General features: G+C 37.3%; 2 protein-coding genes across 2 annotated transcripts in view; both read right to left on the bottom strand.

Moving 5' to 3' along the window:
• tgm1l5 (transglutaminase 1 like 5) lies at positions 1-11,426 on the bottom strand (the record flags this gene model as incomplete). Its single annotated transcript, XM_079478248.1, has 16 exons — positions 1-312; positions 411-547; positions 1,111-1,271; positions 1,551-1,859; positions 2,030-2,183; positions 2,621-2,813; positions 2,894-3,032; positions 3,372-3,549; positions 3,686-3,793; positions 4,328-4,446; positions 4,587-4,838; positions 4,964-5,155; positions 5,491-5,513; positions 7,817-7,873; positions 7,970-8,180; positions 11,306-11,426. The coding sequence occupies 16 exons, from the start codon at positions 11,424-11,426 to the stop codon at positions 174-176; spliced, it is 2,493 nt and encodes an 830-aa protein (XP_079334374.1). The 3' UTR covers positions 1-173.
• The window catches only part of LOC306906650 (uncharacterized protein), a 22,652-nt gene continuing 6,387 nt past the window's right edge, over positions 11,114-27,378 (bottom strand). Inside the window, 15 exon segments of the mRNA XM_079478249.1 lie at positions 11,114-11,857; positions 12,738-16,112; positions 16,186-16,327; positions 17,198-17,385; positions 17,462-17,600; positions 17,906-18,082; positions 18,924-19,084; positions 19,188-19,337; positions 20,264-20,426; positions 20,573-20,778; positions 21,126-21,159; positions 26,695-26,867; positions 26,960-27,026; positions 27,028-27,102; positions 27,182-27,369. Coding sequence (XP_079334375.1) covers positions 15,937-16,112; positions 16,186-16,327; positions 17,198-17,385; positions 17,462-17,600; positions 17,906-18,082; positions 18,924-19,084; positions 19,188-19,337; positions 20,264-20,426; positions 20,573-20,778; positions 21,126-21,159; positions 26,695-26,867; positions 26,960-27,026; positions 27,028-27,102; positions 27,182-27,369 — 2,039 coding nt within the window. The 3' untranslated portion in view covers positions 11,114-11,857; positions 12,738-15,936.

The raw sequence follows: 27,378 nt of genomic DNA on the forward strand, positions 1-27,378 counted from the left end.
CAATAAACTGAGATTTGCAAAAGAAAATCACATTGAAACAAAATGACAAATCTCAAACATTCAGAATCTTAACAAGACTTTTTATCGCAACGTTTTTATCACCAGCAAAACCGTATCAAATTCAGTAGTCAGTTTCTTGAGAAACGGGATAGTTTGAATTGAATTTCTCAATGTTATTTCACCACAATGTTTGCGACTCCATGTACTTGAGTGAGCTGAGGACAGTCGAGAGTTGCTAGAAGTTTTTGTGGGCCGCACCGCACAGGAACAAACTTCTCTGTAAGGCACACATGATCCTGGCTCGCAATATCGCTGAGTGGACAGAGAATGAATAAGTTATTTTATTTATTAAGAGACAATAAACACACATTTAAAGAGAGTTATTTAAATCAGTGAATCTATTCTCGTACCCATAGTTCATCGTTTTGATGTCACGCATTCCTAGTCCCTCAAAACGGAAAATCACATTTTTCAGCACACAGGAAAGAGGATTCTGAAATTTGACTTTGACTGTCAACGCTTTGCCCACGATAGCATCACACAAAGGCTGAAAGGTAAAATCACATACAATTTACGTTAGATATCAACATCTCGTAACATTAGTTTGACAAACTTTGATGTGTGCTGACTTGAAAGGTTAAAAATGGTGTAAAACGTTATGTAGAGGACTTGAAGCATTCAAAGTACATATGTTAAGACATTATAGTGTTTAGTTATTATATAAGATGATTTTCTGAAACCTTTTAACCTGTAACTAGAAAAGACTAGAATAAAAAATGATTTTATTTGAAGTTCAATTCAATTTTGTGTGTGTGAAGTAAGCAGGTGAAAATGACTTTTATTTTGTTACTGATTTAATAAAATGTAATCTAACTGGCTGGAGCTACCCGTGAGTTAAAGGGTTTATATGCTCTCCTACTTGTATATCGCTTTGGTTAAAAGTGTCTGCCAAATGAATAAAAGTAAATGTGATGCACAACTTCCAGCCAATCAGAATCAAGAATTTAAACAGACCGTGGTATAATATATAGGTCATATATTAGAAAGAACAAAAAGTAGATTTTTATCACATTTAAGAACAACAATTTCAACGTTTCTTTTGAAACTCACAGTGATAATGAGATCTGGTGTTCGCAGTCTGAACGTGAACTTTTTGGCCAGGATTTGTTTAGACTCCGTGACGTGTCCAGAGACAGAGAGCATCAGGGCTGTCTGGTCCATAAGCTGGTCTTTATATATCTCATATCGCAGAGTCCATTTCAGAGTTTGCACTACAGAGGGAAGAAAGATTTAAGTGAGCTGTGATTTAAAACAAACAGCAGGCATCCGAATCATTATTTTGTTTTATCACAGTTAATGCTTCATGGTGCCTCTGCTGTGTCCAACAGATAACACCCGGTTCAGAACCACATCCACACAGCCGCTGGTGGTCTGAACGCACCTTAAAAAAGCCCACTAGGTTTTGGGAAAATGTTATGGAGTGTTTTACTGGTTTATTATAAACATTAGCCAAGCATTGATTTTACACTTCTATCACACTTCTACCTTACCCTCATTGGGCTTGAGCTCAATGCATATCTGGTCTTTTTTCATCAAGTTCCTGGAGACTCCAGTGTAGTACATGGCAGACACCTGACTGTTGAGGTTGATGGTACGAGGTGAGCTGCATTTATTCTTCACAATGACAGAAAGCACAGCATCCTGGCCCACCTGTGGCCCCTCGCCCGGGATGCCAACCTCAAGAACTACATCACCAGAGGAAGTGGAAGGGGAGGAAGAGGAAGACAAGGAGGACGAGGAAGAACGCTTAGCGCCATAGCGACAGGCTGTCTGCACGGCATTGCGCTCCTCATCTGAACCTTATGAATGTGATAGAAAAACAGTCGATGTAAGAGACGATCACTAGAACAGCTGTGATGTAAGTGTGCAAAACACAACTTATAGCAGATTTATACAAAAATAACATTATTGTCATTTTGACTTAAATGTAAAATAATGTAACATTATTAGACACAACTATTCGGATCACCTTCTGGATGTTTGTAGAGATGTGTGATATCCACACGTGCGTCAGAGCCCACAGCTTTGGTGCTGATGCAGTGACCCACAGCGCTCTTATCGACACGAAACTCAGCGAAGGTTCCGTCCGATTTGCGCTGCCAGAAGATCCGATCACTGTTCACCTAAAGCAAGAGCAGACGTTTTGAGACAAGCTGTTGCATAAACAATAAATATAATCGATTTACGTCGTCCAGTACATTTCGGGTAAGACCGACCAGAGGAACTGGGATTTGAGACTGGTCACCACTAGATGCTCTGTTTAGGACATCCCTTTCTCCTCTATTAGTCCTGTACTCATTAATCTACCATTTGTTTTATAAAAGTAGAGATATGTTTAGATATATTTGAAGAGTTTGTTTCCAAAATTAGTTTGAAAAAAAGAATAATCTAACTAACACAATAAAACACAATATAAACATGTTAACATAATAAAAAACATGATGACATAATAATGATCTCATTTTGGAATCAAACGCTTAATTTTCTCTGAATCAGGGAAATTCTGGGATCATAAATCCTTATAATGGAATGTTGAATTACAGGTCAAGATTTGACATACTTCAGCAAAGACGAAGGGCGTGTCATATTTGTGGAAGACCTGCCCGCTGCGGACGGCAGAGACAGAGGTGGGGCCGCAGCGAAAGAAGCCCTGACTGGTCTCCTGAGGAGTGGCATCAACCACCTGCCAACCTCCAAAACCAGCTGGAAGATCCGGACGGGTCATCCAGCACTCGTTCCACACGTGAAAGTTCCTGCACAGCCACAAAAGGTCATGAATAAATGTTAACTCAGGCTGTCTGTATTTCATATTTTATTTGTCCAAGCATCCTACCAGATTGAATCACGAGTCAGATTTTTTATCTCTTTTAGATCTTCATCTAAATAAACATCTGTTGTCAAGGAAACATCAGTGTCGTGAGCAGAACTGAAGTTTGAGACTGGACGTGTAGGAATGCCAAAACACCTTAACACTGAGAGAGAGAGAGAGAGAGAGAGAGAGAGAGAGAGAGAGAGAGAGAAATATACGTACAACACATCAACTTTTGTCACTTGTAATTTTGTTATGGGTGTGAATCTCTGACATCAATTCCAATTATTTGTTAAACAGTCATGAATCCGTTAAAATGTTTTGTTTGGGATGAAAACAAGATTTTCTGAATAAGAAAAGTGAAACATTCATAGTGACTTGTTTCCCATCAACGCTACAATGTTATGAAAATTCAAAGTCATAATCGTTACATTTCATTTTAATCGTCAGATGATTCGTAACCCGTCACTTTTTTCCTGTCTGTAATGCAAAAGTATCTTACATGTGTTTGTGACACCGGCGAAAACCCAGCACTGTCCGTATTTAACAGGTACTCCTCCACTCTTGTGGTATTGTTTGAGAATTGCACTGCTTCCACTCCAGGCTGTGGGAGAAGTCCCACCCTCATAGCCCTTCTCCCATTTACCCTCCACAACACCATAGTCATCGTTGGCATTTACCTGACACATTGACAAAAACACTGCTATCCACTCTGTAGTCTACACATCATTGTCATTGTGAACGGAACAGATATTAAAAAGTAATCCAACACAGCAAGAAACATTTAGATGTTAAAAACAAAGCAAAAACACTCACAATGGCAGACACAACTCTGACCACATTAATGGGGTCTCCCCATCCTGAGCAGGGGGCGTTACTCTTCTCCAACACAAAGAAACAAGCTGCCACGATTCCTTCATCAAACTAAACATTAGAGATCAGAGTGAACAAAATATTGTCATGAATAGTTGGGTTTTTGCTGTATTGCAGTGGTTCCCAATCGGTTGGTCATGACCCAAAGGTGCGCTGAAGATTTGGATTTAAGCCATAAACTGGGTCATTTTGGTCTTCAAGTTCTACTGTATGGTATTACGCTTTCTGATGATTGAATAATTAGAATTAAAGCTGATTTACAGGCCGATTGACATGAAGAATAATGATAACTGTAAAGATCAATTTGTTGAGAAAGTAATATCATCATCCACACAGCAGATAGAACAATATCAGAGGAACAACAGTGTTGCCGTTATGTTCTGTTGTTTGTGATGTTTTCTAACCAATGATCCAGAAACATTGAAAACCAATCAAAATCCATTTTTCGCTCATTTACTATGTGACGTTATCATCCGTTGGACTGGACTTATATAGTTATTGTTACACTTATCTTTACAGTTATCATTCTTGGTGTGAACAGTCTTTAAGTACATTTGTGTATCTGGAAAAGAATGAAGCTCTTACTAGGCAAAAGTTCCAGGTTCTGCAACCGATCTGACTTTTAGTTCCATAATAAATTCTGCCCATGTCATTCAGCACATACTCCGTCCTCTGTGCATCATCATCCAGGTACACCGAGTCACCTGGTAAATATTGAGAAAAATGTCATTGATATACATGTGTATGTAGTTGTTTTATGTTGAATTTCTATACATCTTAATGTAACGACACATCTGAGATTGCTGACGTTATAATATCCCTTCACTCATTATAGTGTGCATACCTTTACACCAGGGGTTGAAGAGCATGTAAATGTCATTGGCAGGTGTGTATGGTGAAGTGGCTTTTCCCGCCGGGCTCTTTGTTACAACGACGAGTTTGTACTGTCCAATGCAAGCCGTTGGAAGGGAATACACTGACAGTTTGAGTGAGTTTTTTGCCAGTTCCACGATCTTTGCCTCCCACGAATCTCTTTTAAATTCGTCCACTAATGGAATGGTCACATAAGTGTTCTTGTGTGCTGGTGAGACGTTCCCTGCAAAACACAGAGAACAAGAAATCTGTAAATGTGCTGATGAGATTTTCAAAGGAAAGGCTCAACGCCTACTCTGTCTGGTTATGTGTGTTATTCACAACGGATAAAAGATGACCGCGACTGACCGAGTCTGAGCTCCAGGTGAAGTTGGTCGGTCTTGGGATTGAAAGGTCGGGACAGCTCGATACACATCTGAAAACACTGTCCTCTGCGGATGATGAGGTGATCGCTATGGAAACGGTCTGTGTGATGCTCCAGACGATTTGGTCCTTTTCTGGATCTGAAGAGATCAATGGAATGTACCCGCAGAACCGCATCTGAGAAGAAACAAAAAAGAAACTCACTATGTTAAAAAGCATTCTTAGGATTCGTGTGGATTAGTGAGCTGGTCGTGATCTACAGATGATGGCTCTTGGAGTTGAAATCCAGAAGATGAGACGATGAACAAATGAAAATGAAACGGTCAGTTGAACTTTTTCATTGATGGGTGTAAAGATTTACGGTATTCAAAAAAACTTGGTGAAAAAGTTTGTAATATAAAAGTTAGATTATTGGGTCATCGTGTGTCAACTCAACCAGAAGTCCCGGGTCCCTTGACAAAATCAAAAGCATTTAACCCACATCAATTCTGTTGCAAATTACAAGCCCTTACCGTTCACCTCTGCATGTGATGCCCTGAAAGAGAGAGAGAGAGAGATTGTGTTGTTAAAAGTCTAAACATTTAGATTCTCTGAAGTAAATGCTGTGTCCTTTTTCATAATATTACTTTATTTATATTAGCACATGTAAATTAGCAAAATGTATTATAAACAAAATGTATTTTACAGTATGTTACTATTTATCCTTTCTGGGTTCAACATAGATATAAACTCAATAAAAAATATATAATACACAAAAAATCATTAAGGCTATATAATTTTAAAAGAACTTCTTACATGTTTACAGTTCCTCTCCTTTAACGCAACCAAAGAGCTTAAATGAACAAACCAAATGAAAATCCAATCTGAAGTCAACTTTCATCTGAATGCCGGTATATATTCTCTTAATCTCCACCCCATTCACAACTCATGGCAGAAGAGTATAAAGAATTCTCATCTCATGAGACGACGAGTATCACAGATTAAACATCTTTAAACACCTAAACCTCATCACTTACGGTCACCACAAAAGAGGCTTAACAAGAAGTAATGACATTTGATGTTGTGTCTCATTAAAACATTAATGAAAGTCCTGCAGTAATGACTCTAAACTGTTAAACGGAGCTGTAATGGATCATCAGCAGAATGGCATGTTTCTGAAGCACATGAATAATTCTCGCATGTACCGCGCAAAACATTATTTTCTTTATGGTTCGTTTTTTTATTACATTCATAATAGCAAGAAATGAAAGACAACAGTGTCTTTTTTCATATGTTGAACCAGAAATGTTTATATCCAGCTTTCTGAGATATGACTCTTGAAGTGAAACATAGAATAGGAAATCATATAGTTGATTTATTTACTTAATACACATGTTAAACTAAAACCTATGTTTTCTTTATATTGGGGTCTGTTAAAGCTCTTGTTCAGACCAACATGTCTGAATGCGTGTAATAATCAGTAACAAAACAGTTCAGATTACGCATGACCGCTTTCATTTTTGCATGTACCTTTGTTTTTAAGTCTGTGACATATATCAAATGATCCTAAATGTTTGTCGGACACATTCATTTAAAATAAATTGACTCACAGGGTTGTGCCGCCAAGGCTTGACTAAAGCCGGCGGTTTCTGACTGTCTCACATTTTATATGAGATCAGATCATGAAGTTGGAATGTGACCCTGTGTCTCATATTTTTAACTACAATACTCACAACGTTTAACGTCTAGTATAATCTTCTATAATGACAAACATTCTTATTTTTTCAAACATTTGGTATTTTAATTTAAGTTGGTAAATTACACTTTTTCATTTAAAAAAGCTTTTAATTAAAAGGACAACAGGTTTTTCTATATTGATGGTTAAAATGTTACTACTATTGTAAATCATTGTGGCGCATCTTTGACTAGGATGAGATGAAGACTAAGGTGGCGATACCATCTCATATCAAAGTGTGGGTCACAATATAATCTATCGCAATGGGTATTTTTCTCATTCATCTTTAATGAACATTCCGCATTCACAGAAATAGCACAGATCATGTGGGAACAGCAAACTTCAAATGTTTTTATTACACATAAAAACTGGACCATTGCATTTGAATAGATTCAGATTTTTTGTGAAATGGGATCAGTTAGTGTGTGTTTGATTCATGTTATACAGTGTTTCAGTTTCTGACAGGATTTAAGCAAATTTTAAGATTGTAATTCTATAATGTATGTATTTTATAATTCATGAAAGCACAAAAAATCACACATAATATTAATATCTCAACTATTTCATTTGAACTGAGAGCACAACTTTTGCTGTCTGAAATATTTCTCCTAAGAACAAGAGTCAGAAATCTGACAAATGTGTCTGTCAATCGAGTTTCAGAAACGTCTCAAGCTGAGCTCAGATTTGTCAAGTTTGCAATCAAAGGTCAATATTATTCAAGATCTCAATATGAACTCAAACATTTCTCATCACATTTACCCAAATCCAGATTATTTTACTGCTACAATCGACATTCATTTTACACCTCCATACTTCTCATGGACTTAAACAATTACATCTCATTTTTTTGACAATTACTTTACTCAAAAGTCTCATTTGTTTCTTTTTGATTTCTCTTAAACAATTAAAGCAGAAACATGTGAGACTAAGGTGATACCTAAATGAATCACATCCAAGAACTCAAACGTCTTGAGCTATGAAAGAGCAACACATGAGCAATAATCTTCAAACAGCAAGTAAACAGTCTAAATCTTTGACTCTTCAGTTTATCTTCAATGATAATGAAACTGCTCACCCCATGAGCCCGAGTCAGCTGAGGACAGTCCAGTGAAGTTTATACGGACCATGACTCTTGGTAATAAACATCTCCGTCAGGTTCACTGCGGCCACTTTCAATATCACTAAATAATAAAAAACAGAAAGTTATTATACGACCGCTTAATATACACATTCCATCAAAAAGCTCAAATCTATTTCACGATACTGTAATGTCTGACCTTGTATCTGACATACTGACCGAGTTCTTCAAAAACGGAAGATCACATTCTTCAGATGGTTCTGGAATCTGATGGTGAACAACATACAGTACAGGCTGAAAGTCAAAGGACACATTATTAACATCACATAAGAATCTGTGTGACGCGTCCAAATGATCCAGCAGATGATCCTTATAGTCCTCACACTGCATCGTCCACTCCAGAATCTGTACTGAAACACATATACAGTATACTGTGATTACCCACACAAACAATACTGTAGTATACATTCATATTTACCATAGTAAACTGAAGTAAAATTCCTACATACTATTATGTTTTAGATCCATACCATAGAAAATTCTAACTATGGGCCTATTACAGTATTTACAATTTATCAATTCACTTTAGATAATACTACAGAAAACAATAAAAGTACAAATATTTAAACATTGTAATATAGAAAATATATAGTACTATAATATACTACAGTGTACTACAGTTTACTATAGTAAATACCACCATGAGAGTAAATAGTAATTGGCATTTAGTTCTCGTCTCAGAGGTCATTTATATACTATTGTACTCGTGTAAAGCAGCAGATGATACAGTACGCACTTTAAATGTACATTTATTATTTTCTGGTAAACTAAAACCCATCTTGTCACAGCTAGCAAAATATTTGTTCTAAGAAGTTTTGCTAACATTCCCATTAAGGTATGAAAAAAATATTTTAAACAATCCACTTAGCATGTAGCAATAAGGTTTTCATAGCAACATTTTGTACAACATTGAGTACAACGTCATGAACAATGTAGATAACGTGTAATTTTCAGGTGCGTATGATGAGGTGACTCCTCCCACTGGGCCGTTTGTCACAATTACTTCCAATTTTAGGTGAACTGTCCCTTTAAATACAAGGGTTGTGTCATTTATTGTTCAATGTTTAATTCTTTGCAAAGATTTTATTTGAAAAGTTATTTTATTTTAACCCCAACCTATAGGCACCCTTTTAAAGCCACAAAGCCCTTGATGATGATTTAAGCTTTTTTGTGTGTATTAACTTGATAACCATTAAATTAGTTTACATTGTGCACACAATTATTCGTAACCTTATCCCAAAATAAAACGCTGAATTGACAGATAATTATAAACGGATCACGTAAATTACATATTTTTCATCGAAATCAGCATTTTGTCATTTTACATTAGCTAATACTGTCGGATGTTCAATATTTCTATCGTTAAACACTAAGCAGTTGTCAAATATTGAATCTTTCACATTTAGTTGGATTGCCAGGTCCGACCCTAGTTCGATCTCTCCCCCTCCACCTGCTCCCGCTGGACTATATTATTTAGTTTGGAAGCCAAATTATTTTATCGTCAGGAAATTATGTTTTATATTTTATTTTGAACTAAATTAGGGTCCTGGAATAACATTATAATCTAACCCGATGTACTGTATAAATTGACTGAGGTAAGTTGACTGATTTATGTGTGAATGTTAACATAAAACATATTTTTTTAGAAGGTGGGTGATTGGCATACTAGACAAATAACAGTTTGATCATTTATTGCTAGTGTTGATCAGGCAGGCCTTTGTTCATTGCTGTTTATCCATGATTTCAAATAAGAATCCTCCAATGGCTTTTTAGTGCAAACCATTGGCACACATTACACAAAGTAACTAGAGCAGTAGTTAAAACCCAAATTACACGAAATAATTGACTTGCAATCATTTGACAGCTTGGTCCCCCCGTTAAAAAATCCCATCTGCACCCCTGGACCAGCCGGATTCATATTCATCTCTTCTCCATCTCCACCCATCAACAGCTCATAGCTGATGAGTGTCAAGAGTCTCATGAGAGTTTATTGTTTACAAGAGTATTAAAAGTTAATTGTGACATCTTAAGCACTGCATCAATGTAATCTATACTGCACACGTGAAAATGTGTGTAATTTCAGTAAGATTTACTGAGAGATAATGACAATACAGCACAAACCTAATTATCCGTAGGCCTACAGGTTTCATTTCCTCTTACCATCATTTCCTTATCCTTATAAATGTAAAGTGTAGGGTAAAAGCAGCCTAAATAATCCCATTTGTACATTAATATGATGAAGATTATATGATTGTGAAGAGCTATTTGAGATCATACCCGATGATGTTCTGATGATATTTCTGTTTCATTTATAAAAAAGATTTAGATTTAGAGCATTTAGCTATAATAAAAGAAAATGTAATGTGTAACAGCTTCACAAAATGATTCGGCCTGGACAGAAAAGAGTTTTAACTTGTGTTTACTTAACAAATGTCAAGTCAAGTCAGCTTTACTTATATAGCAGCTGTACAAGAAAACATTGACTATAAGCAATGCATATAAGGTTATGCAAGTCAAAACACAGGTCAAATATCAGACAGACTATAAATTCCTACATGCAGTGTTAATAAAATAAAACTATAAAATTCTGGCAGCCCCCCCCCGGCCAGGCAAACAGTGCTAAACAGTTTGCAAACGGTGGCAAGAAACCAAAACTCAATTGGAGGAAAAAAAAACCTCAGTTGGAAAGCAGGCCTAACCAGGGGATTCCAGTTCCCCTCTGGCAAACGCTGCAGCCTCTTCACAAGCTCGACAGAACAAATGTTTGTGTTAAAAAGCCAAACGTGCAGTTAAAGTTCCAAACGCTCTGGGATAACTAAACACCGTCATGCATTGTTTATGTCACCGGGAGATCTCATAGGTCACTCCCTCACCGTTTACTAATCCACTCCTCACCGCGAGGACACCGCGCTCCAGAACACCTCCTTCCCTGAGGAGACTTCAATCATCTTTGTGGTTTAAAATGAGTGTGTTTATTGGTCATCTTAATTAGTAATGTTTTGTTTTATTATTTATTTGATCTATTTATTGTCATTTAATGTTATTGAGTAAAACTGACCATCGTTTTCAGAAAAGACATTTTACAGATCTGTAATCTCTGTGTTGCATGTATTCTAACTTAACCTGTACAACTTTAAGTAGCCTAAAACGTTCAAATGATTCACATTAGCCAATAGCAAATAGACACCTTGTTGTTTTTATGATTCCATTTGATGACCCTATTAATGCAGAACACATCACATGTTCCTTACTCTAAAAATAACCAACAGTCACATGTCATTTTTAACATCTTTATTTTCCAACTTGTTGTTTATGGTTTCAATCAATTTTTGTGTTTCAGTAAATGATCAACAACAGCTATTCTTTACAACTGTACTTCTGGATGAAGAAACATGAGGATTGCAAACACCACAATCCAGAACAGTTATTCAAACTGATCATTGCGTGATCATTTAGTTGAAACAGAAGTCTTCACGATCCAGCTTGCCACACGCCCCGTCAGATTTGACTTTAAAGAATGGAAAGCGTCCGATGAACTCTTCTCCACACGGCTGCAGGCCTCTGCAGTCAGTACGAGTCCTCTTGAAATCATTCATGATGTCATGGCAAGGTTTCAGAAGGCTGCAGGGACTGCCGCCCGCCCCACCACACAACTCTGGAAAATAGCCACTCGACTTGCTTCCACATGGTCGTGTGCTTTTGCACACACAACCGTTGTCATGGCATGGTGGGGCAAACCTGCAAGGTTTACTGCAAAGTTTACCGCAACCTGGCACGAAGGAAGCCACCTTGCCGTTTTTCTTGCAGGGGCAATCACGGCATGGCATCACAGGGTCGCAAGGGTCACTGCAAGGCTTCTTGCAAACAACCTCTTTTCTGACACCATCATTACAGATTTCGAAACACGGGGCATTGAAATCTTTTTTCCAAATAGGTATGTATTCCTTCCCTTTCCTGCAGTTGTCAGACTCAAACTGAATGGGAGCGAAACGACCATAACACTTCTTTCTGCAAGACATTTTGTGAGCTGCAACAAATGAGAAAGATGACGATGAATGATCTGTTGAGGCTTTATCCACAAGAGCTTTCGAAACATTCAGCTTTGCCTCATTTATACATTTTGCACGGCTTACATAAGTACATTCTATTGACCACAGTCTCAATTATTGGGAAAACTGCAACATCTTTCTTGAGCATTTACTTAAAATTGATAGACTAGATTAAACTCAACACATGACATACAAATGATCTGTTAACCCTCACAAAAACGTTTATTTTAATATACTTATTTTAAAGAAAACGTCTTACTTTATGTACAAATACTTGATGTGCTTTAAGTATAGGCCTATTTAAATTCTACTGACCAGAAGTCTATTTGGCCTATCATGGCAATCTTTTGAAGGAGATAAATACGTTAAATAATATACTATTTCGGATAATAATTGTAATATATATTTTTTTATATTTGTAGATATTTGAAGGTTAACATACTGTAAATTCAATAGAACATGCATGGAACAAAAGATCTTTGTATACAATGATAGGAATTTTAGGAAGTTTAAAGAAATGAAAAGCACAAATAATACATGAACTATAAATGTGATGTTTGTCTACAGAAAAACAACTAAACTAGTACTGAAAGTATACTTCAGAATGTCAAGTGTGTGCTAAGTTTTCAATATGGTCATAATTTCACGTGTGGGATAGTTGCATTAAACATAATATAGTAGCTGGTTCTTAAAGGTTGACTTGAAAATCACTTTTGTATATTAAAAAGTGGACTAATTTATTCCTTAGTAGCAATGTAGTAGAACATAAGTACACTTGATCAAATAAACATGAAGAATACTTATTTTTGTAAGAGAAATCTAATTGTTGAAGGTGAAAATAGTAAGATCATTACTTACATGTTGTCTTCTTCCTGATAAACAGAGGATTTGTTTCTGTCGTTTAACAGTTCTTCTTGTCTTCTTGAGCTGTGATGTTTCTCCTCCGAGCGCTCCGGTATATATTCGCCTGTTCTCCGTCTCCACCCATCAACAGCTCATAGCTGAAGAATGATAGGGAAAGATCACTGTTGAAGATGAGTATCACAGGTTAATTGCATGCATCACTGCGATCTGCAGCACATTATACATATTCATTGACATAATCAAAGGATGGGTGTAATTTATCAAAGTGATAGCAGAAAAAAAAATGTTAACAGTTTTTACTCATTATGAGATTTAATTTGACAAATCAACTTCTCAACAAAGCCTTATGATGATATTTAAAACCTTATAGTCATGTTGATAATAATACACTGTACAATATAATGTTTTTGGAGTACATTGTGTATTCGTTTTTCTCATCATCTGGTTTAACACGGACACAATGCACACAAACTTTACAATATAATGACTTTAATAGCATATCAATTATTATTGATACTGAGACACGTTAAACATCAGGAACACTTGTTAACTCATGTTCGTCTTTTGTGCTATTCTTCTGTTTGACAATGAGGCACGTTTGACTGTTTCAGTCCTGCCTGCTTACCCGAGACACCGCCGTACATCAGATAAGACTGAACGTGACACTGCTCCACAGAGTGATTTAGTCCTCCGGCAATTATGATCAATACTTTAATCCCACCGAACAATAAAAAAAAGCTTGATAATTAAATACAGACACGACAACATCTTCACTTTGTCCACACAACATTTTAAATATAGTCGGATGTGGCTGTCGTCAAGTTTGCCAAAACCTATTTTAAACATTGAACACCATGATATTGTAGATTTTGATCAACATTTGTGATATCTGTCACTTTAAACATCATTCCGAAAATGACATCTCTTGCAAAAATGAACCACTCCCAAAACTAACCCAAAATGAACCGTCGCTGCTGCTAGATCTACTTAACCCATCCTTGTTCACACTACACGAAGAATGCAAGTAAGGTGAATTAACGTTAATTCTGTCAGCTTTACTTAAAGCGTTTACTTTAAGTGTTTGACTGGTCAACTTACCATTGGTGAATAGAACGCCAAAACCCTATAATATTGGACCTATTGTTGGCTTTACCTAATATAAACAAGTTCATTCAACACGACGTGTTGAGGGGGATTTTCAGTTCCTGCATTTAAGCCATTTAAGTGCTATTTTAAGTGTTTTTCAGTAAATAAAAAAGGTTTGTGCTAAATGTCTTTGAGGTTTAATAGAGTTTGTTGTATTTTTGAGTTTTAAGGTTACCATTGTTTTGAAGAGTGGTACATGCTTAGGCTGTGAGAGGTTCATGCGCGCCCATGATGTCTATTGCATCATTCAATAAGCTTTAAGTGCGCTAATGCTTATTGTGATTTGACTTGCATGCAGTTAGTCTTCAATGTATGACAACAAAAAGTACCATTAAGAAGGATTAATATTGAGTTTAATTAACTTAAAATTACTGGTACAGGCGGGAATGGTTTGGATTTACTCAAAAGGTTTTGTCAACATTACTTACATTTATTTTGTTCATACAACTAAAGTTGTATTTGTTCAATTTACTTGATAGTGTTGCGTGGAACCACTTGAAGTAAATTCAACGAATCCATTTTTAGAGTGCATGGTTAAAGTGTGATAAGAATGTTTTTGGTGGATTGATTACCATAGTTTTACTACAAATACCATGCTTACACTATGGTGGAAAGATTGTGGGTCACCATTGTCTCACTAAAGCGACCGAGTTTTATTTAAATACATTTGAAGTAAAGCCATGTTTAATTTTCTTAGGATGACAGCCCACTGGAGGCAGGAGCACATTATGATGTGGTTTCTCGGAAAGGGCTTAAGCCTAGTCCCAGACGAACTTAACTGTTAGAGGCGTCTTGATCTAAAATAACTTGCACTGAAATAACTTAAGATATATCGGTGCCATTGTTTTGTCTTAAGATGCAGACGAACATGACTGCAGATGCAGGAGACCACGAGGAAATGAAGTGATCAATCTGAAGACGTCCTGCAAATCAGCTTGTGATCGCGACTCCAGCCAGTAACTCACATCATGACTCTGTTGAATTGTGATGTGTGAAATTCAAGAACGAGACCTTAAAAGAGCTCGATCTTTTAATGTTGTTGTAAAAGTTAGGGCGAGTACAAAAAAGGCAAATAAAGTTTTGAAAAAAGGATAAATTGTGTGGATTCTCTTTTTTTTGCAGTATAGTTCATGTAAATGATTCTATGGGAAATGTAAAAATACTTGATTCAGTGTTGCTTGAATGTCACGTACATTCACTACGAGGTGATTCTTCATTTCAGTTACCAAATACCTTCTTGACTTGACACGTATAACGAATTGCAAGATTAACAAAAGAACATAAATCTAAAACTGTTTCAGACCATAATGCAGAAAACTGATCCTCAGGGTTCAAACATTTAGATTAAAATAGGATTCAGCCAACCACAGCCCAAGATACATTTATAAGCAATTACAGTTTTATTTCGGTTTATTTTATTTGTATTTGCACACAATTCTCCGTAGCCCTGCCAGGATAGTCAGTTGAAATATCATTTCAAGCATTTACATGAATTAAAATCTGCTTGAATGATTAACACTTAAACTTTGCCTACTTTTCCAATACCACTGACAACAGAATGTGCTTTTGATAGAGAAACTGAACCTGAACTAAAATGTTGTTGAAACATCCGCAATGTATGTAGTCATGAGTCTCTAAAGATGTCCAGTACAGCAGACGGATCTTTGACAGACATTACTTCACTTCAATTATATACAGTATTTGGCCTAATGTGTGCAAAAGAAGAACTTTAGTGGTTTACATAATGTGCGATTTATTAAAACGTTACCATAGAGAAAGATATTTTAATAGTTTTTGTTATCTTTGTGTTTAGTCATTTATTCTATATTTTAAAGGGATAGTTGGAATGAAAATGTCGTCATCGTTCTGTCACCCTCCTCTCAAACTTGCCTGACTTTCTGTTTACCCCAGAACACAAAAGAAGAAATGTTAAAGAAAGTTGCTAACCGAACAACGCCGGCACCCATTGACTTCAATTGTATGGACACAAAGCCAACACAAATCACAAGAGGGTGAGTAAATGGTGACAAACTTTGAGTAAGGTTCACTATCTAGGTATGGCGCGTATACGGAAGGGTTCAGGAGCAGATGCGATGGCCACCGTTCTCTTCAGACTCAGAATTTCTCCCTCAGGTCGCAGGAAGGTGAAATTCTGCATCAGAGATGTAAAGAGGAGAAAGAGCTCCATACGAGCCAGCTGCTCACCTGAGCACATCCTCTTTCCTGTAAAACACGGTAAAGCTGTTCACAACCTGAGGGTGCTGGATTATAAAAATACAGCCTCATACTGATCTACCTATTGAGAAGGGAATGAAGTTTTCTCTCTTCTGAAATTTGCCATTTTCATCTAGGAAGTGTGCGGGGTTGAACTCGCGTGGCGTGCTGTATTCATTCTTGTCTTCTAGGATTGGCTTCAGCATTGGAAGAACCATCACACCCTGTCGGGAAAAAAGTTTCTCTCAGGACTTACTTTGGTCGATATTACCAACGTATACATAAAGGCTGAAAAATAATCTGCGTGCACATGTGGGAATGTTTACGTGGTGCTGTGCATTGACGATCACCTCAAGGATCGAGGGGGAGCAAATTCCTAAGGCGGATGGCTTTTTATTTGCGTGGTTTCATTTTTACATATTCCTTATACACAGCGATTCGTACTCAGAAAGAAGTATTATATTAATTACTTGTATTCCCTGATGGGAGGCAAGATAACACAAACGTTTCTGACGAAGGCATTAGCCGAAACGTTTGTGTTATCTTGCCTCCCATCAGGGAATACAAGTAATTAATATAATACAGCTTTCTGAGTGCGAATCATCACCGTGTATAAGGAATATGTTCTGAAGATTAACGCGCCACTATTACCAGGGAAATACAAGTTACTAGGAATACATTTTTAACATAACCACTATTTTAATGTTTTATTACACTTATTGATTAAATACGCTATTGCTAATGTTACAAAAATATTCTATAACAGTGGTTCCTCATTTCCACTGTTAGTTTGAGAGAAATGTTTACAATTCCAGGATAAATTATAATATCACTCACTTTCTAATTGTATTTATTTGTATTGTATTATTTTCCTTTTTCTTCTGGTCGCTGATCTACGAAAATTTTGGGGAAATGTGCTTAACCATCTAGAAGACAACGTCTCAAAACCGTCCTAAAATAATGTAGTTTTTCTTATGCAAAAAACATTTTTCTATATATTGTATATATTTTTTTGACCTGTGAACTGTTTATATTCTAGTGAGATTCGGGGACGCGCTACAAAAAGCGTTCACTTTGAAAGCAGCACCTCTCACCTTGGGAATGAGATATCCGGCCACTGTCGTGTCTCTGCAGGCGACTCTCGGTGGAATGAAGGCAAGAACGTTTGCAAACCTCTGAACCTCATGAATCACAGCGTAAGTGTACGGCAGGTGCATACGATCCTCCATCAGCGGTTGACGCGTCTGTCCGATCACATGATCGATCTCTGCCTGAACTTTCTCTGCGGTCACAGAAAGCAAACATGTACACATTTGTCTTACGAGCAGCGACAGGTTTTTGGACATCCATCACCTCACCTTGCACTTCTGGGTACTTGGCCATGTAGAGCAAAGCCCAGCTGAGTGATTTAGCGGTGCTTTCTGTTCCCGCTCCAAACAGATCCAGCAAACAGTGGATCAGATTTTCTTCTGTGAACTCGGCTTGACTGTCTTTGGTCTGGAAAAGATGCAAAGAGGATTTTGAGACAAGGTTCGAAATTGCAGAACTTTAAACATTATAGGCGACCCGAGGTCGAGTCCAGACTCGTGGTCCTCTCCCAAATGTATTTACAAAGAAATTCTTATTTTTGGATTTGGTTCAAAGGTATCCATTTTCAGCATTTTCAGAAAATCTTGCAGGGTGACATCGTAAGCACATCACAATGCATGTTTATTCAATAGTGAGACAATAATGTATAAAAAGCCACAAAAATAGCCAAGAAGTTACATTATGGTTAAATATGACCGGCTTCAAAAGGTTACCTTTTCAATTTCATCCAGATAACAGTCAATGTAATCTCTGGGACTGGATGGGTTTCGGTCTTCTCTGTGTTTGTGAATTTCTTCTTGAAAAAAGACCTTAAGCTTGGAAAGGTTGGCAAACACCGTCTGGTGTTGCCCCGGCAGAAAGGACATCAGGGTTGGAAATTCGTTATACAGCTGTAAAGAGATAAACGCATTGCTTATCAGCATGTTAAATCACTTAAACCGAATAGAGAAATTGTGTGTCCTGCATTAAAACCATGTAGACCTCAAAGTTGCCAGTCCCAAAATGTCTCTATTTTGGATGCATTCTCTGAAATCCACCAAGTAACTTCTTGATCGTTGCACACATTAGGAAATGAATAAAACCCTTAGGAAATGTCATCTAGATAGATTTTGTAACTCTAATAGACAAATCATTTATTGTGTTTGTGTTATGCTATTTTTATTCTGAATGCCTCGTAACGCGTGAACACACATTGGTTACTGTTAAGGTACTCAAGGCGACTCTGTCACAGCAGCCAGACTGGAAACGACACAGGCCAAGAACAATGCGTACAAGATTGCCACTGCATCAGACGGTCACAGCTAACCACAAATATATGCATTTCAAGAACATCCATTATGGACGAATGTAGGACAAGACAGAGAAAACAACTATGTTGTTAAGCTATTTTACATAGATTTATATTTATCTTGGACATATTGTTATGCGCTTTTGGCGTTTTTCAAATATTGCTCTATGGTTTTACATATTTTTAATGCAGTTTTAATTTAGATTTCTTAATTGTATTGTCTTTACTTAAACTTCAGTTTATTGCACAGGCGAGGTCATTTTCGTACGGGTTTCTCAAATAATATTTAGGCCTACATTTGATTTGATTTCCATTGCCAGAAATCGTTTTGGTTTGATGAACTAATAAAACTGGAAGCGAAAAAGAAACTTGCATTCAGGACTAGAGGAGTATTTAAAAGAAGGAACAACTCCATATTCATATATTTTAGGCTGATCTCGTACCCGACCCCATTTATTGATGGGCAGTTTGAAGGTGTCGTCCGAGTACTTCAACAGCTGATAAAAAAGTTGGTCGTCGTATTCAAACTTGTAGCCAAAAACCAAACTGCATATTATATTCCCCACTGCACAGGTCAACAGGTCTTGAGGGTTGATCGGCAGAGCTTAAAAAACAAAAAAGAGAAGAAAAATCATATACTGTATCTGCCTGTGGAGGCAATTGTAGTTCATAAAGGTAAAAATGTATTAAATTGAGGAGAAACTGACCTCGTTCAGCCCGCAGAGCCTCACAAACAACCTGACCCTCTTGCAGAATAGAGTTTTCCAGGGTTTTCTTTCCCACACCGAAATATTTCAGCGTCGCCACAGCGAAACGCCTCTGCTTGTGCCACATGTGGCCACCGGAGAAGATCAGACCTACGTGAGACAGAAAGATCACATGAATGTATAAGGACATAAACATATAATGGGTTATTCATTCTCATCTCCTTATGGACATTCAACATTAAACCTCAATTACCAGTTGTCAAGTTGTTACAAGTGGCCTATTCTGTCATTCCTTTAAATCAGTTTAGTTTTTTTTCTGTGGTCCACTCATACTGTTAGTCAAGGTCATAATCTATTTTTCCTTTTGCACCCTCTTAACCTTCACATATAATGGAGCGTTGTTGCCTGTGGTGCCTTTGTGACTCTCTTTTGAAGGGTCTCTTGGAGGTGAGATGCTTTACATTATAAACCTGCATGATTTTCTTTCTTTTGCAGAACACAAAAGAAGATATTTTGAAAATGGTTAACCATATAACACTTACCCCCATTGACTTGAATTGTGTGAACATTTCTCAAAATATCTTCTTCTGTGTTCCACAAACCACTTTGGCATATCTTGTGTTTTCTCACCAAACATAGTTTGTGGTGCTCTGTCCTTTCCATTGTGACGGATTCACAAAGCGATCCAACCTAAAATGCGGCGTGCAAACTGATTTATATATTTTTGGTTCTGAATTTCAGTTCTTCCCGTGTGAACCGGTTTCGACTGAACCAAGTTCCTAAATGCCAAACAGGCGCAAACATGCCTTCTGTCCGTTCTGTCTCTTTATATTAGAAATCCACAATGACTTTGAGTGTAAGAGCAACTGCCCAATAATGTACGTCATGACCATTTGCTAAAGATAATTTCGTCGATTTCACACCGATTAGTTCTGCTGCGCTAAATTGAGTATTCTAGGAATGGTCGGCTCTAGTGCTTTCCAACTATGCTACAACGTTAAAGGTTTTTGCACCGTGTTTACAGATGCGTGCATAGACATTTGGGTGAGTGTATCATGTTTCTGTACGTTCATTACCTTTCCCGTTACAGATTCTGTCATTTACAGGGAAGAACGGCCGTTCCGTGAACACGTCCGCCTGTTCCACAAAAGCCTCTTTGAAAGACTCATATCCTGTTAGCAGTATACAGGGTCTCCTTCCAAGGTACACCGTGCTTAAGCCTCCATATCGCTCGGCAATCTGAAAAACGTTAAGATAACATTTACATTTATGCATTTGATCCAAAGCGACTTACATTGCATGACACTATACATTCGTTTCTGAGTAAGTTAACTTCCAGAAGAATGTGTAACGATATTAAAAAACAATAACACACAAAAGCACACCTTCGGAAAGATCTCCATTGGATCATTAAGGCCGATGCTCATCAGGTTTCCAAAGAAGGGCAGAGGGAAGGGACCAGGGGGCATGTTGCTTGATCGAAAATCATACATGTGCTTCACCAACAGCAGAACGCACAGAAATATCAGGATTCCACTCGCATCCATCCACTCTCCCATCAGCTCGGATATCATCTCCGATGTCATGTTTGCTGATAAAAAGATTGTACATGTTACATAAACCGGTTGCATTCATGAAAAACGTTAAAGCTATTAAATCTACTAATTTGTGTTAAGAGCTCGCCAAAGACAAACCACGCACATTACTATAATACGACTAGGACAGAGCTTTATAAAAAAACGAAATAAAAAAAATACCGAAATGATAAAATCCTTTTCATTTTACTTAAAGCAAAGCTGTTAAAGAACAAACTGTGTTTAAATATGTATGAAAGTCTGTAATAATGACTAGACATAGCTACTCACTGAGCATCCTCAGTTTAAGAAATATTCAAGACATGCACACACATGGATTCGAGGAAAATATACAAGGCTGTACCTGTCGTGCCTAGAGGAGAAGGTGAATCCAACTCTCAAGCCTGAAACAAACAGATCAGTGCAACAGCTTTATAGATGCTCCTCTACCTAGTGATGATACAGGTTTAATACAGAAGCAGGCAGAAAGCATGCGATTCTACGTATTAGTTAACCGATTCGTTTTCGTAAACATGTGATCTATTACTCGTGCTCTTCGCCTACGAAAGTCATAAGATGAAACTAAACACGCTTCATTGCAGCCAGACGGGGCTTTTGAGACATGTCCTTTTGGGTTAAAATGAAAGCGAACCCATGATGACACTGTCAGGTGGTTATTTGTGACTTTTTCATTGATGTTTTAAATAATTCATGTTTATTTTCTAATTTGATGTCGTGGCACTTTGATGTCATACTCCGGTCTGCGTAATCGACGCAAACGAGTGAGCGCGCAGGGACCGGACGCGGGGCAAAATCTCGCCATATGATCGCAATGAATGACATGAGCCAACGCCTTCAGCTACCCTAACCCCAACCTTACAATAACACAAAAATATTGATCAAGTGTTTTCAGCGAGACAAAAATGATGCGGTATTAAAGTGCGCATGCCCAGTTGCGCATGATGCAACATTCGGAAGGAGAGACGTATGTCGGCTTCACCTTTCATTGGTTCATGATCAGAAGAAGAAGTGTGATGCGGCTTAATGATTTAGAAAAGTTATGACCTCACTACAAGGATAGTACAAATAGTTTCTATTTAACTTTATATTTTAACGTTGACCGTGATGTTCGAATGTGGCGTAGATACTTAACAAACGCCGCATCCGGTCCGAAGTCATTGCGTAACAGGGCGGCAAGGCAACGAGCTTTCGGACGCGGCTCATACAGTTGATCCTTAACCTTTAAAATAATGTTTGTTTTTAAACAACCAAATTGAGATAACTCCGTGTATTGAATGGTTCAAAAATCGTGCCTTTTAATATCAATCATACTGCAGTTGGTTTGTCATAGAGTCATAGTAACTCCGAAAACATAGCTAACTGACACAATAAAAACTAGGAAAACTTTTTTTAAGTGATGTATTTTGGAACCTATAACTCTTCGTATGTTTTTTTTATCTATTAAACTGTGCGCGTTTTGTAATTTTACGTACGGTGGCTCATGAGGATCAGATCCGTGTGCGTGGATGACGGAACGCGGTTTTGAACTCGTCTGCAAAAGACGGACCTTAAACCCGGTTTCTTGTTCACTGTTTTTTCACATCACGCCTTGGACATTACATTTATTGACAACATTGTGAGCGTATGCTGTGCCTATTAATAATATGTGTTGTTATAAAACCGTAAACAATTTACATTTTTTTACATTTAAATTAATGCACGGTATGCAGAATCCATAGCTTATCCAAGCTGTACGTTTTTATCGGTTATAAACGTAATACCCAACAACTACCTTGCTAACCATTAATAAGCAACAAATTGAGAGTTTATAGGGGGAAAAGTTGTAGTCAATATAGCGAGAATTGCCCCAATACTGAAGTGTGACCCACAAATCCTGTTAACCATAAATGTACAGTATGACCTACATATCCTGCATTATCAGCGTTATTCGTTGTATATCACAAGTAATATAATAATAATAATCGACTACACCTAGCAAACACAATCACGTGGGGCCCAAATGGGTTGCACTGGGGATTATATCTGGGGCCCAGCAGGCCAACCCAATTTGGACCCAGTTAATTTTGTCAGCAGTTTCCATGGTGGCCTCACATGGGTTTATGATGGGCCCCATTTGGGTTAACCAGATAAACTCCTGTAGACATCAAATGGGGCCTGCCTAGATGGGTTAATGATGGGACCCAGCTAGGTCTTATATTGGTCTCTTATGGACCACAATAAGTATACATATGGCATAGTTTTTTGTATATACTGTATAGTTTGTATGGGTTACATTATTTTACACTAAATCCCTAGATCCAAAGATTTAATCCATTAAAATACTAAAGGTATTTAGTGAATAAAAACCGATCGTGCATGCTTTTAAGCAAAGTTTATTTGAATTCTTTAAAACTTTAAAAAAATGTAAATTCAAACTCCATCTTCACTATTTCAATTCTGCATCTCTTTATTTTTGTATCATAACGTATTGAGCTCACAAGTTAAGTTTGCTAGACACAAGCAAATGCAGATTTCAAGATGGAGGACCTTAACCACAACATAGGCGCAGGCGTGTCGCACCCGTGGGGGATGTGGGTGTTTTAACACTTTTCCCTGTGAGAGGGTTTTAACACCCACACTTTTTCTGCAGTTTTTCCGCAGTTTTGCACAAACTCCTTACTACAGTCACTAACTCGTCCATTTCTCTGGCCGTTCTACTGTCCTCCCTCTCAAACATGACACCGGCTTTGAGTGTGACCGGCTGATGATTGGCTGTTCTGCCTTAAGTCCCGCCTCTCATGTCGTTAGCTCGTGCTTATGGTAATGGTTATTTACATGATCCATCTCCCTTTTCCAGGTACTTTGAATGAGTGTTTATGCCTTCAAGGTTTTTAAATAAGCTTGATATGTTCAATTCAATTTTATTTATATAGCTCTTTTCACAATTTGCATTGTTCCAAAGCAGCTTTACATTTGTGTTTGGGAAGATGTTTTCTTATTGTTTTGTTGACATTTCGAGTCTTTTCGTTATTATATTTCGTTTTTTAGACTAATACTAATAGTTATGTAAGTTAAGGGATAATGTTTATTCACGTCGGGGTCCCGATCAGCCTGTCGGGGCTGTATTTGGTATAACAACCGCCTCGCTATACATTATACGCTTATTACATAGCTACCTAGCAAATAAATCAATAATTTGACACAAAATATTGATTTAAAAACGATTATATTGCCTGAGTGAACAGAACTGCGTCCATAACGCAGTAATTTTTTAAGCCAAAATGACGTCAACCTTGAACAAATTGCAACAGAAGCAAACTCAACTGATTTTATTTCCTAAATATGTCCTGAGTAAGGGAAAAAAGCTCAGAAGGATTATTAAAGTATTTGTGATTCTTTAGCAAGTCTACTGTTGTGTATTTTCACCACAGAGTTATGACATATTTTGTTGTGTGTTCCGAGTGTGTTTTTATACTTTTCTAGTATCACTCATTTAAATGGGAAGATTTTTATATCTTGTATGTTACACATTTTGTACCCCTCTGTCATAGTATCCATCGTTTTTATTGTTAATAAACAAATCACATCCATCCCCTTCACTTTTGAAAAGCTTTGTTTGTGTTGGTGCGTGTGGATTTCTTTAATGTTTGCTACAATGGAGAACCATACGTAAATCAAGTCATTTGTGATTAAAATGCTTAGAACGGTTCAATCCGATTTGGAAAGAACCGGCTCAAAAGACCGATTTGTTTGCGAGCCAGCCATCACTTAGAAGCTGAGCGGACAAATTTGTGCGCAATATGGACGCAGACGCGGAAAGACAAGCATACCTGCGCCTTAACAAAATTCTGGCGGCGCGCATATTGTACGCGCATACTGTTCTGATGACGAAATGTGAAAGGGAACTACACTTCAGCCTTTAGTCTCATTCAGTCTTCTGTGATTTGCGTCTCAACTAACAAAAATGTTAAAACACTCCTATGCATTGATTTCCATACGTCTATATGCCAAAAATAAACATAAAAAAACAACAACAGAAGTAATAATTAATTTAAACACACATGTTAACTAAAAACCTATCGTGCGCATAATAATCCAGTCATTTATATAGATCAGTGGCTGGGACTTTCCCCCTCGTGTTAAATGACTTCTCTGTTGAGCATCCTTAATAAATACATTATTTTAATGAATTAGTGGCTGTCGAATCTTAGAGCTATGAACCAAACGTATCTGACCCATTTAACCTGATACACTTATTTACAGAGACAATTATAATAGGTAATATATTAACTTGGGTAATTACTCAAGTTATAGTATGTTGCAGATAAAGCAATTACGTTATCTCAGATACACCAACTGATATCACAGCTTTACAGTGACTTTTTGTGCTTCGTAATCAAATAGCAACTGTAGGTTCACATTACACATATTTTGGCGTTTCAATGAAATGCTATTTTTTGCAGACAGCTTTAGTTCACTTATGTTTAATAAAGCGGGATTATAAACTGACTTCAGTTAACTGAACTGCCTACTTATTTATAGTTTAGTTAAAACATTTGCCATGGTGTTGCATATATGAAAACTGTCCAGTTTTAGACAAAAAAAACAAGAATGTTTCCATCAATTTCCCATAAACAATCCAGTCCAATACAGACATGACGTTTGGCAGAATAGCAAAAAAGCTCAATGGCTCAGAGCTATTTGCTAAGTTTATTACATATTTTATTTCTATTCAGCTATTGAGATAATACTTGTGGAACTCTAATAAAGATTATACACACTCACTCAGCACAGATCCCAGATGTCCTGATTTGTCCTCTGAATTCATTGGCTTTTAAAAGAGAGTATTTATATTACTTCAACTGACATCACTCCTCGGATGAATTCCATTTACACATCCGTGATATTTAAGCAGTGGCTTCAAAGTCGGCTACAACTGCATAAAGCGATTGCATCACTAAAAGTTCAGAGATCGTCTGCATTCGAACAAAAGAAAATGTGATAAACCTTTGTACCCATCATCACATCTTGTTTACTTTGAGAGTGTTGCATTGATGAGGAACAGCATAGGCGGTATAAGCCTATTGATCAAATGCATAATGTACATAAGTAGCAGTGTGTTCGTTGCGTTTCTGTCCTTTGTAATGAGATTTGCTGTTATTGTCTCCTTGTTTCATTGAGGGGTATCAATATATGGAAACCGTTTGTGATGTACATTAAGCAGTAACATGGGTTTGTTTTGTTTATAAACGTATTCATGTAATGCAGGGCAATACACCATCTCTTGATAAAATCACAGGCAAAAAGTAAGCAATTTTTGTATTTCTTGAGATGAGACTGATAACTCCATAGATGCATGTGCTATACGACTTTAATATACTTTAATTTTGACTTAATACAGCTTAGCATCTCCATATGAACTAAAACAGTACATACTTTTAGTGCATAGTATAAGTAGGCGAATTGGGACGCAGCATTGGGTTGTCAACCAAGTATATGAGGAAAAACTATGAGACTAAATGATTACATGACATTGACTCTCTCCGCCTCCCCATATTATAAGATCCATTGGCCAAAAACAAGAAAACATGAAATAGTACTATTACTGGTCAAAAAAAATCTGGCTAATGTTACCCACAACCCTTTGCGTGCGAGAGGAGTTTAGTGATGCTACAAATAAATTATATCTAATAAATGACATTAGAAATAATAAATGACGAATAGCTTAAATGCAAGGATGAGTTGTTCTTTGATGTGCCAACAAAGTTAACCTCTGTTATGAGTTAGTATGTCCCAGTACTTGTATATTCTTTTGCCTCCAACTCAAAAAGTATGTACGTCCTTTTAGTGCAGAGCATAAGTAGGTGAATTGGGTCTGTGAGAAACCGTATGGCGCCACCTACTGGTCCTGAATTATAAAAAACTGGACATTATCGAGGAATAGCTCTAATTTGAAAGGGTTCAGGCGCGGCCGAGACACTAATCGTTCTTTTCAGACTCAGTGTTTGACCCTCAACAGGCAGGAAGGTGAAATTCTGCATCAGAGAGGTGAAGAAGAGAAAGAGCTCCATACGAGCCAGCTGCTCACCTAGACACATCCTCTTACCTGTAAAACACGGTAAACATATTCTTACTTCAGTAGAATAATAAATTATACTACATACTTCAGTATGTGTACAGTACATTCTTCATCTTTACCTATTGAAAATGGTATGAAGTTTTCTTTTTTCATAAATTTGCCATTTTCATCCAGGAAGTGTGCGGGGGTTGAACTCGTGTGGCGTGCTGTACTCATTCTTGTCCTCTAGGATTGGCTTTAGCAAGGGAAACACTAGCACACCCTGTCAGAGAAAATATTGACATTAATGACCTTCAGTCGCATGAATGCTATAAAATACATGTATGTGACGATGTAAAGACCTTAGGAATGAGATGTCCTGCCACTGTAATGTCCTTGTTGGCAATTCTTGGAGGAGTGAAGGTAACGATGTTTGCAAACCTCTGGATTTCATGGATAACGGCGTACGTGTATGGCAGGTGTATCCTGTCCTCCATCAATGGCTGCCGTGTCGGTCCGATCACTTGATCGATCTCAGACTTGACTTTCTCTAGAAGAA

The sequence above is a fragment of the Barbatula barbatula genome (assembly GCF_947034865.1).
Source record: "Barbatula barbatula genome assembly, chromosome: 17".
Lineage (NCBI taxonomy): Eukaryota > Metazoa > Chordata > Actinopteri > Cypriniformes > Nemacheilidae > Barbatula > Barbatula barbatula.